General features: G+C 48.9%; 1 protein-coding gene across 3 annotated transcripts; it reads right to left on the bottom strand.

Annotated features, from left to right (window-relative positions):
* Positions 1-331: 331 nt before the first annotated feature.
* LOC101825358 (solute carrier family 22 member 20) lies at positions 332-14,003 on the bottom strand. Of its 3 annotated transcripts, none has more exons than XM_040732752.1 (10): positions 13,513-14,003; positions 13,327-13,430; positions 12,543-12,697; positions 11,350-11,518; positions 10,406-10,529; positions 8,807-8,922; positions 2,963-3,177; positions 1,646-1,754; positions 1,322-1,528; positions 332-635 (listed from the first exon to the last, which is right to left on the bottom strand). In XM_040732752.1, exons 1-10 carry the CDS (start codon positions 13,885-13,887, stop codon positions 536-538), a joined length of 1,674 nt encoding a protein of 557 aa, XP_040588686.1. In that variant the 5' UTR covers positions 13,888-14,003; the 3' UTR covers positions 332-535. The 3 variants fall into 3 exon arrangements, with proteins under 3 accessions (XP_040588686.1, XP_005064023.1, XP_040588693.1); XM_005063966.4 differs by having other exon boundaries at positions 332-632; XM_040732759.1 differs by lacking the exons at positions 11,350-11,518; positions 12,543-12,697 and having other exon boundaries at positions 13,513-14,000.
* Between the last annotated feature and the right edge of the window lie 366 nt (positions 14,004-14,369).

The raw sequence follows: 14,369 nt of genomic DNA, 5'->3' as shown, positions 1-14,369 counted from the left end.
ACCTGCACCAGGTCCCACTTCTGCAAAGTGTTACTGCTTTGAAAGCTAACAACAGGCAGATGCCCATGCATCCATGACTCTCGCCTCACTTCTCACCAGCTATTCCAACTGCAAGGCCCACTGTAGGCCTGAAGACCCACCCTGGGGAGACACAACCATCCCTCCGCCACACACACCCCCAGGGAAAATGAGCTTTCTTCCAATGTGTCTGTAGGAACAGTCATGCTAAATAGAGAGTTCTGGAATTTTGGGGGGGGTTAAGAAAATTGACCAGGGAAACCATAGAGTGTTGATGGCACTGTGACCCTGAAAAGACCCAGCATCCCTGGTGGACCTGGAAGGCGGTGTTTTTATTGCAACAGACAGCATGCTTCCCTTTGGTCCCTGCAGGCTGCTATCTCTTTCTGCTTGGGCTTGGGTGTGGTTCTGCAGGAAAGTCCATGATGTCCTCTGGCTTTGCATGGAGTTCTGCACCAGGGCCCCTTAGGGGGAACTTAGACACTCACTCTCACTCCCTGCACAGGCTCTTGGCAGCTTAAATGGTTTCTTTGAGGGGAGAAACCCCCAGTTGTTGAAGAGAAATTTCTTCACTTTTACGTTCTGTGTCTCTTTTGGATAGGCCTTCTTTGACTCTGCTTAAAGGCAAATAGAAACTGCTGTCATTTTCCTGTTTTAGCCATTTCCAACTTGCCCACTTCTCCACTCTAAACAGGTTTCATTTTTAGAAAAATCCCAATGTTCAAACCATTTTTCAGTTTTTGTTTTGTTTGTTTGAAACAGTGTCTCATTAGAGATCTGTTGTTGACTTGTAATTCATTATGCAGACCAGGCTGGCCTTCAACTCACAGAGCTCTGCCTGTCTCTGCCTTCTGAGTGCTGGAATTAATGGTGTGTGCCACCATGCCTGGTTTATGTCATTCTGGCAAGCATTCTACCACCATGCTGCCTCCTGAGCCCCCCCCCCCCAACCTCCCTTCCTGTATCTCCTGGTCTATTTCTCTTTTTTTGGTTTTTACGAGACAGGGTTTCTCTGTATTGTTTTGGAGGCTGTCGGTCCAGCCTGGCCTCGAACTCACAGAGATCCACCTGCCTCTGCCTCCCGAGTGCTGGGATTAAAGGTGTGCGCCACCACCGCCCGGCTCTCCTGGTCTATTTCTATCCTGTCTCTTTTTCTTCATTGTTGGGCCAGTCTGGTTGAGAGGAAGCCATCATAGAGGGAGGCGGAAGTGGGTTTTTATGCACAGCCATGAAAGATCACTCTGACTTCCAGGTGTCTCTGGAACCATTTGGTCCCATACTCCACAGTGCCAAGGACGCTCACCTTCTCTCCATTGCAGCAATGGTTTCCACCAGTGGCACATTTCTGGTCTCGGTCAGGAAGCAGGCAACAGCTAGTCCAGCCAAGACTGAAGTGGCACCAAAGGACACAGGTGGAAGGACAGGGCTGATCTCACCAAGTGTGCTGACCAAGGGTGCTGCCAAGCCTCCGAGGCGGGCATTGACAGAGGCAAAGCCCATTCCCATCTGCCTGTGGGAAGAGCAGATCTGTCAGCAGCTGAGTTGGGGCCCCCAAAGTGTCAGACCCTGTGGGTGTCAGAGAGGGGAGTGGACCCCTGCCTGGCGGGGTGCCACTCCTCGTACCCACCTGATTTCTGTGGGATAGAGTTCTCCTGTGAACAGGTACACGCAGATGAAGGAGCTGGCCAGGCAACCTTTGCCCAGCGCTGCCTGCACTGTCCGCAGGGTCTGCAGGTCTAAGGAGCAAAGAGGGATGCAGAGCTGAGGCTGGAATAAGGGTCTAATGGAAGGCTGGGGGACCTTGCATTGGAAAGAGGACCAGAGGGTAAAACTTGGGGCGAGGAGGAGGTACAAGAGGAAGCCATGAGTTGATGGCGGAAGTCTTTAATCCCTGTCCTTGGGAGACAGAGGTGGGTAGATCTCTGTCTAAGGTCAGCCTTGTCTGCAAAGAGGTCTCAGGCCAGCCAGGACTGTATAACAAGACCCTGTCTCAGAGACAGAGAGACAGAGAGACAGAGAGACACAGAGACAGAGAGACAGAGAGACGGAGGGAGGGAGGAAGGGAGGGAGGGAGGAAGGGAGGGAGGGAGGGAGAGGAAGGGCAAAAGGGTATCCACTGCCCCATCTGACTTCTACTTCCTCACTTATTTGCATCTGTGACCATGGCCTTCAGTGGAGACAAGACAAAGTTTGCAGTCAGGCTTTGGTCCAAACCCTAGCTCTGACCCAGGTAGGTGACTTAAGCCACAATGACCTCCGATCTCAGAGGCTTTCTGTTCTGCCAGTAGGGAAAATACTAGCACTGCTTTGCATAGTTATTTGAAGGGGTTATAAGGTGGACATATGTCACTAGTGCAAAGTGTTTGGTGCTCACTAAGCATTTCCTATTATGTCATTAACATATTTGTCTTGTTGCTTGTGTAAATTGCAAACCCTGACTCAAATGTCCCACATTAAGTGCTCAAAGAAATTGTGGTACCAGCTTTAGATTGGTGTTAGCTGGATGCACGCTGAGATGCTATGGGGAAAGTCCCTGAATTATCCACACCAACCCAGTTCTGCATCAGTTATACAAATTCCTCTCTGGCATGGTGCCTTAGGTCTCCATTTTATTCTTTTTGAGACAGGGTCTCACTTTCTAGTCCAGATTGACCTAGAACTGATGCTCTTTCTGCCTCAGCCTTCCGAGGGTGCAAGTAATAGGTATGTTGCTGGCGGAACTCCAGAGGGGCTCTTTTTTTTTTTTTATGAGACAGGGTTTCTCTGTATTGTTTTGGAGGCTGTCGGACCAGCCCGGCCTCGAACTCACAGAGATCCGCCTGCCTCTGCCTCCCGAGTGCTGGGAATAAAGGCGTGCGCCACCACCGCCCGGCTCCAGAGGGGCTCTTATTGCTTCTGGGACCCATGTCCATGTGACTACCACAGGACAGCAATGATGACTCACCCTCAGGGACAAACATGTTGGCGATGATCATGAGCCCAGCTAGGATGAGGAAGGAGGCCACTGTGGCCCGTCGTCCCACATAAATCATGGTGGTGGTAGCGACCAGCATGGCTGGGATGTCGATGATCCCAAACAGAGCCTGTACCAGGTAGATACTGAGTCCAAACTTCTGCAGGTCCATGGCCAGGCCATAGTAAGCCACGGAGTTGGAGAACCTGGGAAAGGCAGCAGAATGACTCACTACTCCGAGGCTCAAGGCAAGGGACATAGGCTGTGCAATCTGGGGGTCCTCCCCTTGGGGAGTTCAAATCCCCTGACCTCCAGCACATCTTCTGGTCCCCTAAGCCTCTGATTTCCCACTACAGCTTACCACCCTCCCCCTGAGCTCAGGCTCCGAGCTTTGGGGTATGTTTGGTTTTCACTGTCAGTACAACTTTAGTGAGGAAATTAAAACAGTGCCAAAGAATAAAAGCATAAGAAGACAGAAGTTGCCGGGCGGTGGTGCCACACACCTTTAATCCCAGCACTCGGGAGGCAGAGGCAGGTGGATCTCTGCGAGTTCGAGGCCAGGCTGGACCGACAGCCTCCAAAACAATACAGAGAAACCCTGTCTCGAAAAACCAAAAAAAAAAAAAAAAAATAAGTTAAAGAACACAGGAACTATAGTTAACCATAGTTCATACCAGTCTGTGCCTGCAGTCCTAACACTTGGAAGACTAGCCTGGGCCACATAGGGAAACCCTGTCTCAAAAGCTTACCTTTATTTTTGTGTATGACTGTATGGTTTATGTGTACATATGTATTCCTGTGTGAGTACACTTACATGTGTATACACATGCATGTGGAGGCCAGATGTTGACAACAGGTATCTTCCTCAATAACTCTCCATGTTACCTTCATTTTATTAGTTAATTTCTGTTTTAGTGTGTGTACCTGGACACACGTGGAGGTCAGGGGTCAGCTTTGGGGTTAGTTCTTTCCTTCTACCTTGGGTTCCAGGGACAGAACGCAGACTGTTGGAGGTTCTGTGACAGTGCTTTTACCTGCTGAGCTATCATTCAGTATTGGTGCCTTATTTTCTGAGACAGGACCTCCAAACTGATGGAGCCCTCACCCCTTCCCATTCTCTCTCTGACATGCTTTACATCATAGCTCAAGTTGGCCTGGAACTCACTGTATAGCCCAAGCTGCCTTAAATATCACAGTAATCTTCCTGCCTTGGCCTCCCAAGTTCTGGAATTATAGGCAAGAGCCAAGTATCTAGTTGTGTTCGATTCTGGATCAGACATGAAAATCTGTCAAGCTGAGTGATGTATATTTTTGTGTGTGCTTTCAATTTGAGGGAAGGGTGGCACACACCTGTAATACCAATACCGAAGAGACCACAACAGCAAAATTCAAAGCTCAATGCCTGCCTGGGCTATAGAGTGAGACCCCATCTTAAACAATCAACCAAAGCAACAAAACAGACAAAAGTGGTGAATGGATGGGCATAAGTTTATCGTGGTCCTCCTCATTCCTGCCTTGAGTTGACACAAACCCTGAGTTATCCAAACACCAATATTAGGCGTTGTTTTGAAAGAATTTTGCACGTGTAATGAAGGTCTTATGGCAGGTGACTTGAAGCTAGATGGGGGAGGGGTGAGGGAGGCTGAGCCAATCACTTGATTCTTTAACCCTGAGCCTATAGGTCAAAGGCAGGGAGCTAGAAATTCAGAACCTTAGCCATTTTTTTCTGTTTTATGAGATAAGGTTCATATAGCCCAGGCTGGATTTGAACTTGTCATTTTTTAGAGGCTAACCATGAACCCCTGAGTTTTCTGTTTTCACTTTTCCACATGCTGAGGCTATGGGTGTGTGCCACTTCGTTCAGGCAGAGAGCAATCTGATGTGAGAGTCTCCACCAAAAAGGAGACTGTCACCTGGCCAGGAATGCATGTGGTCTCTTGGAACTGAGAGTGGTCAGTGGAGACATCCACCCTTCAGTTGCAGAGAGTAGAACCTTGTCAAATGAATTCTTCCTCAAATGCTCTACCAAGGTGCTCAGCTAGACAGATCCCTTCGACTCAGCCTTGTAAGAGCTGTGCAGGGCCCTAGCTGCCTCCAGCTGGGTCTTCAGCCCACAGGGTGGAATTGCTTCATAGGTGTTGCTTGCAGTAAGTAAAGCCTAATCATTGTGACTTTTAAGAATGCCAAAGAACAAACAGGAAAAAGCCACTGGGTTCATATTCATAGCCCTGAGGGCATGTTGTTGGCACAGTTAGTAGTGGAGATAAGGGATGGCTTTGTTCTTGAAATGGTCTTCCCAGAGACTGGACCATGACCAACTTGGAGCACCATCCAGGTGGGACTGGTATAAGCAGTGTTCTGGAAAAACCTGGTGTATGAGAATTGGATACCAAGAATAGAGGGTGCCAAGAGACAGACTAGTCAGGACCGGCAGGCTTCAGGCTATTTCGGACCTGTGGATGGAAGCACACCTTGGTGCCTAAGGGCAGGAGGAAGGGCTAAGCTGTGCCAAGATGGATCAGGGCCAATTGGGATATCCTTGGACAGTCTCAGGAAAAACATTTACATATCAAATGTCAGTTAAGAAGCTGTCCTTGGTTTAGTGCTTGGTTCTAAATGCATGGCTGACTACCCAATCAAGTTTGTTTACCCTACTAAGTTTGGATGCATGCTGGGGGACTGTAGGGGTGGCTGAAAATAGAGGTCACATTCAAGATGGCTACAGTCTTGTCACACTGGATCCCAGCACAGGGGGAACAGACCGAATAGATGTTTCTCATGATTCCTTTCTGTCTGACATCCTTGCACCTGGCAAAGCTGTCATATTCCTTCCTTTATTCACTCATTAAAAAACAAGTAGCACCACCAGGTGTTGGTGGCACACGCCTTTAATCCCAGCTCTTGGGAGGCAGAGACAGGTGGATCTCTGTGAGTTCAAGGCCAGCCTGGCCTACAAAGCTACACAGAGAAACCCTGACTCAAAAAATCTAAAAAGAAAGAAAAATATATTTTGCTGGGCGGTGGTGGCGCACGCCTTTAATCCCAGCACTCGGGAGGCAGAGGCAGGCGGATCTCTGTGAGTTCGAGGCCGGGCTGGACCGACAGCCTCCAAAACAATACAGAGAAAACCTGTCTGGTAAAACCAAAAAACAAGTAGCAGGACAGAGTATTAACTTATATGAACACATGTGTATGTGCACACGTGTGTGCATGTTGGCCCTGGGGTCAATCTCCAGAGAGGGGCAAAAGTGAGAGCACAGTCCCTTTTTTTTCTTAAGATAGAGTCTCACTATGTAGCCCTGACTTGCCTGGCACTCCCTGTGTAAACCAGGCTAGCCTTGAAATCTCAGAGATCTGCCTCCCTGTGATTGCAGCACTGGGATCAAAGGCGTGCACAACCACAACCAGCTGAGAACTTTCACTGTCATCCCAGATATCACTTTTATATAATTCGCTCTTCTCACCTTCACAATGGCACTAATGAGTGATGGGGAAACGGAGGAACCTAGAGATTAACATGCTCAGGATCAAACAGTAAATGGTGGTGCTGAGATTCAAACTCCAGCTGTCAGTTCCTCAGAGTCTTGACTTTTTTTTAAGTACCTTGAGTATGCATTGCTTTTGTAATTTGAAAATTAGCCACAACAGAAAACAACAGGATTTGGAGATATTTGTGCAAGCTGATGAGTTCTCATCTTCCTTTTCATCCTTCTAGTCCTTGAGGGATTCTAGGAGTCCCCGCCCCCACCCAAACAGCCTGGAGGGCCTCTCTCCACACTTCAGAAATGGTGCAATTGGACCCAGATGTGGCCTGAAACAACCAAGATTTTCTGTATAAACCAAAATTACACAAGTCAGGAGGCGTCAAGGGGGTTGGCCTGGTTGGAGAATCCTGCAGCAAGACCCAAGGCCCGGGGTCTGCCTGAGCCATGGCAATCCTTTCTAGAAAGATCCAAAAGAGGTGAGTTTGCAATTGGTAGTTTGTGTCTTTCCAGCAGGAAGAGAAAGGTGAGGATGAACACCAGCGGGCAGGCTCAGGTGGAGGGGAGGGGGGTCTGTTACAACAAACCTCAGTGAGGTCTTAGGGTCACCAATGCTCTCTTGCTGTCCAGAGCCAGATCATCAAGTTCTCTCCACCCCAGAGTGGGAGACACCTCTCCATTCCCAGAGCCCAGGGGACACATCCCCAAATCAGGTAACAGAATGTCAGGGGTCAGGGGTCACAAATACTGAAAGCCCTTTGTATGTCTTGGCTTTGAAACTCACAAGGACCATGCAGCAACAGGAACTAAATCATTGCCTGCCCCTCTGCCTCAGCAAAGTCAGCTTCAAATATTTTAATGTACAGGAAATGCAGAAGAGAGAGCAAAGATGTTCATCTTTTTTCTGCTTGCCCTTTCAGTTTGTAAGGATTTTTCGTTTTGTCTTGTTTTGGTCAGTGATTGACCCTAGCACCTTGTATATGCTGGGCAAGTGCTCTAGGACTGGGCTACATTCTAAGCCCCCTTTTTATTTACTTGTTAAGTTATAAATTACCAATTAATTATAAATTTGTCAAATTATTTATTATTTTTATTTGCTGTTCATTAGTTTTTAAAAGTTTTGTTTACTTTTCTTAAGTTTGTGTATGTGTGTATCCGTGTGCGTTCATGTGCACATGTGTGCAGGTAAGACTGCTCAGATGTGGACACTCCAGATCTATATGTATCATCTGTACTGTTAGTGCATCTACAGAGTACCAGGTGTTGGGAGTAGCCTTCAATTTTTTTGTTTTGTTTTTTTGAGACAGGGTTTCTCTGTGTAGCTTTGAAGCCTGTTCTGGAACTCACTTTGTAGACCAGGCTGGCCTTGAACCCACAGAGATCTGCCTGCCTCTGCCTCCTGAGTGCTGGGACTAAAGGTGTGTGTCACCACCACCTCGCTGTAGCCTTAATCAAAAATGTATTTTTATGCTGGGCGATGGTGGCTCACACCTTTAATCCCAGCACTCGGGAGGCAGAGGCAGGCGGATCTCTGTGAGTTCGAGGCCGGGCTGGACCGATAGCCTCCAAAACAATACAGAGAAACCCTGTCTCGTAAAAACCAAAAAAAAAAAAAGTATTTTTATGTATGAATGTTTTGCTGGCATGTATGCATGTATACCACATGTTTAATTGGCAGATGTTGGCAGACAGTTCCCGAATAACAGACAGGGAGATTCCACAGCAGCAGATCCCCTGTGACTGGATTTACAGATGGTTTTGAGCCACCTTGTAGGTTATGGCAATTGAACCAGGGTCCTCTGCAAGAGCAACAAATACTCTAAACTACTGGGCCGTATCTCCATCCCTGGGGGTGACCTTTTTTATTAGGCTGCATGTGTGTGTGTGTGTGTGTGTGTGTGTGTCCTTTGCTTATGTATACACCTGTCTGTGCCAGTGTGCTTCCCTATGTTTACAATATAATGATCAGAGGACATGGGTTGTCCTCCTCTATCTTCTGATGCCTTATTCCTGTACCTGAACCTGAAGATCAGTTTGGTCAGGCTGACCACTCAGCCAGACCCCAGGATCTGCTTGTATTCAACATTACAGGCACACCAGGCCATGGTCAGCTTTTTACTCGGGTACTGAGGATTTGAACTCAGGACCTCATACTTGTAGAGCAAGCACTCTTAGTCACTGAGCCATCTCCCCAGCCCTAAGGACCAGGTCTCGAAAGGGTGTGACATGAGATTGAAACCACACACTCACCTGCTCATGATGTTGGAACTGTCTTACGACATAGTTTACCAATGAGAGCAGAAAGCATGTCCCCATGTCAGGACAAAGTATAGGGTATGAGCCCGTCACCTACCAGACAACCATGAGACAGCATGTGACCTTTCTGATGGCTGGGGTTCGGAAGAGGTCCAAGATAGAGTTGGAGGTGCGGACACTTGCAAATTCACTGTGGATGTAGGTGCTCACCACCTGGATGAGGAATGTCTGATCAGGGTCGTTGAGAGTTATGGCACCCCATTTCCCTGCTGGGGACTACGTTATCAGTAGAAAACAGAGCTTCGGCTGTGGTTCTTGGGATGGTATCTTGCCTTTTCCTCCTTTTAGTATGGAACCAGTGGCCTTTAGAAACTGCTTGCATGATTTTGAGATAGGGAGCTTGCAACATGCACCCCAGAAATCCTGAGGTTCTGTGGTATTAGAGATACACTCACCTAACTCCTGGTAACGTCACCATAATGTCACAGAGTGGTTAAAAACAGTTGGCTGGAGTTAGCTGTTAGAGCACTGGGTTAGCATGTGCAAGGCCTAGCTTCCATCTCCAATACAACCCTACCGTGTGCTCACAGGCAAATTACCAGGCCTAGCCAAACCTCAACGTCTGTTTCCTTCTTTTTCCAGTTTTTTTTTTTTTATTATGTATACAAATCTTCTGCCTGCGGGCCAGTAGAGGGCCTCAGATCTCATTCAAGGTGGTTGTGAGCCACCATGTGGTTGCTGGGAATTGAACTCAGGACCTTTGGAAGAGCAGTCAGTGCTCTTAACCGCTGAGCCATCTCTCCAGCCCCTTTTTCCAGTTTTTTGTTACATTTATTATTTTGTGTGTGAGCACACAGGTGTTACAGCATGTGTGTAGATCCAGAGCACAACTTTTAGCATCAGTTCTCTCCTTCGTGTGGGTCTTGAGGAGAGAACTCAGGTCATCAGGTGAGACAGCGAGGACCGAGCTCACTGAGCACTCTCACTGAGCACTCTCACTGGCCCCATCTGGTTGGTTTTCTTTCTCCTCCTCCTCCTTCTTCCTCTTTCTCTCTCCTCCTCCTCATGTGTGTGCTATATGAGTGTGCTCATGTGTGCATAAACTCACATGTGGGAGACAAATGTTGATAATCACATGTGTGTTTTCTGTGCATATTTCTTTCCTTTTCCTTTTTCTGCCCCCAAAGACAGGGTTTCACTGTATCCCTGGCTGTCCTGGAATTCTCTCTTTAGAATAGGCTGGCTTTGAACTCAGGGATCTGCCTGCCTCTGCCTCTCAATTGCTGGGACTAAAAGTGAGTGCCACCATGCCTGACTATGAAAAACGTTTTTGAAGTTCCAGGTTTTGTCACTGAACCTAGAACTTAGCATTGCATTGCAGACAGGCTGGCTGACAAGTGAGTCCCTGGGGTCCACCTCTCTCTACCCTGCAGGCGGTAATCATCACACCTGGTCCCCCCACAGCATGCTAGGGATTCAACTGGGATTCTCATGCTCGTACAATAAATACTTTGTTCTCTAAGGCACCTCCCCAGCCCCATACTCAACACTTCATACCCTACCTGCCCTGAGTGTGGTCACCAGTCTGCACTGGGATGGCAGGCAGGTAAGTCCTGGCCAGACAGGTTGCAGCATAACCGGAAGCTGTTAATACCACAAAAACCTACCCCAGCTTTCTGCTCACACACCTGCTTACCTCTATAGTCAGCCTTTCCCCTTCCCCCTTCCTGCCATTTATCATGGCCACCTTCCGGAGGTTCTGCACAGCTTGCTGGGACTTGCCGTGAAGGAGGAGCCATCGGGATGACTCTGGAAGCCACCTGGGACACAGAAGGATCATTCCCACCCACAACCCCAACACATCTTCATTGCCTCATACCAGACCCTAAGGCAGATGGCATGGTCTCCTGCTTCACAGCCAGAACATGCCACCAGCATCCCCTTCGTTGTTGTTGGCTTTGTGTGTGAGACAGGTTCTCCCTAGATAGCCCAGGCTAGCCTCAAACTCCTGGTCCTTCAGACTCTGCCTCCATAGTGTGGGAAAGACAGGTGTGCACCACAAAACCCAACACAATACTCCCTCTTGATTTTTTAAAAATTCCACTATGTGGGTGGGTCCCAGAATGTGGGTAGGTTACAGAAAGTGAACTCTGGTTGTTAAACTTGAAGGCAAGTGCCTTTACCCTGCTGAGCTATCTTCTATCTTGCCCACCTATTTTCCATCTTTTAAAAAAGCATATTGTACAGAGAATCACTGAAGAGTCCTTCAAAACCAAGACACACTTGGTATCTAATCTGGTTCCTACTCTAACTGTGTGGCCTTGGAGATATCATGGACCCTCTGGGGGCTCTACCTCAGTTCCCCTCTTACAAAACACCATGGGGTTGTTGTGAAGTATACTGGAGTTGATACAGCCAAATAATTTTGTGTGTTCCAGAGCTCCATGCCAGGGTAAGAGTTTTGCCAGAGTCCCTAAAGCCATTCATGAGTACCAGAGCTCCTGTGACCCTCATATTACCTTCTGTTCTCTGTGTTCAGCACATGGAAGACACTAAACACTCTGACCTATCAAGAAGCCACGTCAGAGCTGAGCCACACAGATGCATACCCCCACCCAAACCCACCTCTGCTGGACATACCAAGAGTAGAGGAAAAAGACCAGGAAAGGAGCAGAGACAGCAAACTGCAGCCACCGCCAGGGGCGGATCAGGTGTGCCATGCCAGCCAGGATGAGCTGGCCCAAGGTGAAGGAGAAGCCCAGCAAGATGCCCGCCACTGTCCGGCCCCTGGTCGGCATCCACTCTACAACTGTGGAGGAAACGTGGCCAGCTTGAGTGACTGATCCACCCCACAGCTGTTTAGTTCACCTGTCCCTTCCTCATGACTGTGGCAACTTAAACCCCACACCAAGATTTACCTAGACAATACTCCAATGTGGCCTATGGCAGGTCATTATAGGACACCAGACTACTATTGTTTCATTGTAAGACTGAATGTCCTGAGTCAGAGTGTGGGGCTTCTGTTGGATTGTCCCCTGGCAGCAGTGGCAGTGGACCCTGGTGGCCTTTCTTGGGCCTGAGTTTCAGTTTACTGATCTGTGAACTGCAAGGGTCAGGTTGATTTCCTTTGAGAGTTTCTCAGCAATAGCCACTAATTGTCTACAACATGCCAGACTTAGGTAGGGTCACATAGGTGACTGGGACAAAGGACCATGAGATAGAATGATCTCCTAAGGAGCCAGGAATCTATGGTTGCTCAAACCTGTAATCCAGGCACAGGAAAAGGAAGAAGGGAGATCAGGAGATCAAGGTCATCCTCAGTTAAATAGCAAGTGTGTGTCTTGCCTAAACCACATGAGTGTGTTAATGAGCAGAAGGGCGCGCGCGCACACACACACACACACACACACACACACACACACACACACACGGACGAAGGAGGGGACAATCCAACAGAAGCCCCACATTCTGACTCAGGACATTCAGTTTTACAATTCCAGACCCCTGGGTAGGAGGCTTTGAGTTGAGGTTTCTGGATAAGAATTCCACAAAACAGCCGGGCGTTGGTGGCGCACGCCTTTAATCCCAGCACTCGGGAGGCAGAGACAGGTGGATCTCTGTGAGTTCGAGACCAGCCTGGACTACCAAGCGAGTTCCAGGACAGCCTCCAAAGCCACAGAGAAACCCTGTCTCGAAAAACAAAAACAAAACAAACAAAACAACAACAAAAAAAAGAATTCCACAAAACAAAATTTAAGAAGATGTCCTACAATGGCTGTGATTTCCCCTTCTCATGACCCCAACCCCCTGGGTCCCACCTGGACTGCACTCACCCAGAGAGAGGGAGTTGAGGATGATGCCAGAGAAGGTCATGCCCATCAAGAACCGGAATACACAGTAGGCGCTGAAGGAGCCGACATATGCTGTGGCAGCCCCCGAAACTGCCAGCTGCAGGTATGACCAGACCAGTGGGGCCTTGCGACCCAACCTGCGCCCAAACAGTGAGGGGCTATGGAATCCCAAGGTGGCTAGATAACCCCAAGGGAACAAAACCTGTGCCTGACCCTTCTGCCTTGGCAAAGACACTAAAGCAAACAAGGGGACGATGAGAAGCCCAGTAAAAGCCACCCCACTAAATAAAATAGCACATGCAACTGCCAGGCTCCCAGTACTGGTGTCCAAGGCTGGTCAGGAGCAGAGGGACTTGTATGGAAGAAAATCAGAGTTTGAGGGACTTGGTCCAGGTTGGGGGATCGTGGAGATTTTGAAAAGACCCAGAGGCACATGCCTGTGATCCCAGCATTGGGAAGTGGAGGCAGGAAGTTCAGAAATTCAAAAAGTAAAAGAAAAACTTTCCCGGGACTGTGATAGTGTGAGCCTTTAATCCCAGCACTTGACAGGCAGAGGCAGGAGGATGTCTGTGATTTCAAGGCCAGCCTAGTCTACAGATCAAGTCTGTCTTCAAAATCCAAAAAACAGAAAGAAAAATGTTCGCAGATACATACACAAACTCATTACATTTATACAAATATGCACACACATACACGTGAGAAGAAACAGGAAGAGAGGAAGGAGAGAAAGAAAAAAGGAATGCAAGGGTTTCCCCTAAACACTCACCTGTCTGCGAGGCTACCAAACAAAGCAGCGCCTACCAGCACCCCAGACATGTAGACAGACTGAGCCAGGTCCCGGAGGGTCCGGGCCTCACACACCAGGTCCCACTATCAGGGAGAGAGGAATGCTAGGCCTTGTCCTGAGGCAGCAGTCTCCCCCAGCACCCCAAGCCTCCCACCCACCTCTGACCTCCATCACAATGGTAGATGGGAAAACGCTTCGGTCGTAGACCCAACCATCCTTGCAGTCCTCTGTGGCCACTGCATGGGGGGAGGCATTGGATTTCAGAAGGGCCCACTGAGGCTCTGTGTAGCGCAGGCAGGGCTCAGGGACCCCATGCTGGTTCAGGGGAATGGTGGCCATCAGCCAGGCCCCTGAGTCATTGGTGCTAGCCTCTGTGTAGTTGGCAGGGTGCCGGCAGTGGTGAGGGGCTGTAGCAGCCGTGAAGCTCTGCAGGAAGGTGTGGCATGCCAGCAGCCCACAGGGCAGCAGCAGCAAAGCTGTGTAGACAATCTGGAAGCGACCCACACCCCCCAAGGCATCCAGCAGGTCTGTGAAGGCCATGGCCAGAGGTCCTACTCAAGGTCCTGTGTGCCCAGGCCTTATGTAAAAGGGGAGGGGAGGGGACTGGGAGGTGGAGGAACAGGCCAGGGGTTAGGACCACACAGGCCCTCTACACTGCAGCTCAGAGGGATTCAGTTACACCACACAGGAGGCCTAAGTGTCCCTGTATCTGCAGGGTGCCCCTCCTCCAGGCCTGTCCTCCAGTCCTCTCCATCTTGTGTTAGGAAAGCCAAGGTCAGTGAACTGCTTGCTTATCTTACAAGAATAAAGCCCTGTATTTAAACTCAGAACACACTAAAAAAAGATGGCCATGGTATCTATCATGCACTTGTTTTTCTGTTTGTTTGTGTTTCGAGACAGAGATTCTCTGTGGAGCCCTGGCTGTTCTGGAATTCCATCTGTCAATCAGGGTGGCCTGGAACTCAGAGATCTGCCTGCCTCTTACTCCCAAGTGTTGGGATTAAAGGGTGTGCACCTGGCTC

The sequence above is a fragment of the Mesocricetus auratus genome, unplaced genomic scaffold (assembly GCF_017639785.1).
Source record: "Mesocricetus auratus isolate SY011 unplaced genomic scaffold, BCM_Maur_2.0 Super-Scaffold_4256, whole genome shotgun sequence".
Classification (NCBI taxonomy): Eukaryota; Metazoa; Chordata; class Mammalia; order Rodentia; family Cricetidae; genus Mesocricetus; species Mesocricetus auratus.
This window is presented reverse-complemented; position numbering and strand designations above follow the sequence as displayed.

Bases quoted from the DNA above. Each gene is read 5' to 3' on its own strand.
- LOC101825358 (XM_040732752.1), bottom strand. From the start codon at position 13,887: ATGGCCTTCACAGACCTGCTGGATGCCTTGGGGGGTGTGGGTCGCTTC. The intron at 1,755-2,962 runs GTGAGTCATCAT...TTTGCTCCTTAG, and splicing joins CAACATGTTTGTCCCTGAGG to ACCTGCAGACCCTGCGGACA. The intron at 1,529-1,645 runs GTGGGTACGAGG...CTCTTCCCACAG, and splicing joins CTCTATCCCACAGAAATCAG to GCAGATGGGAATGGGCTTTG.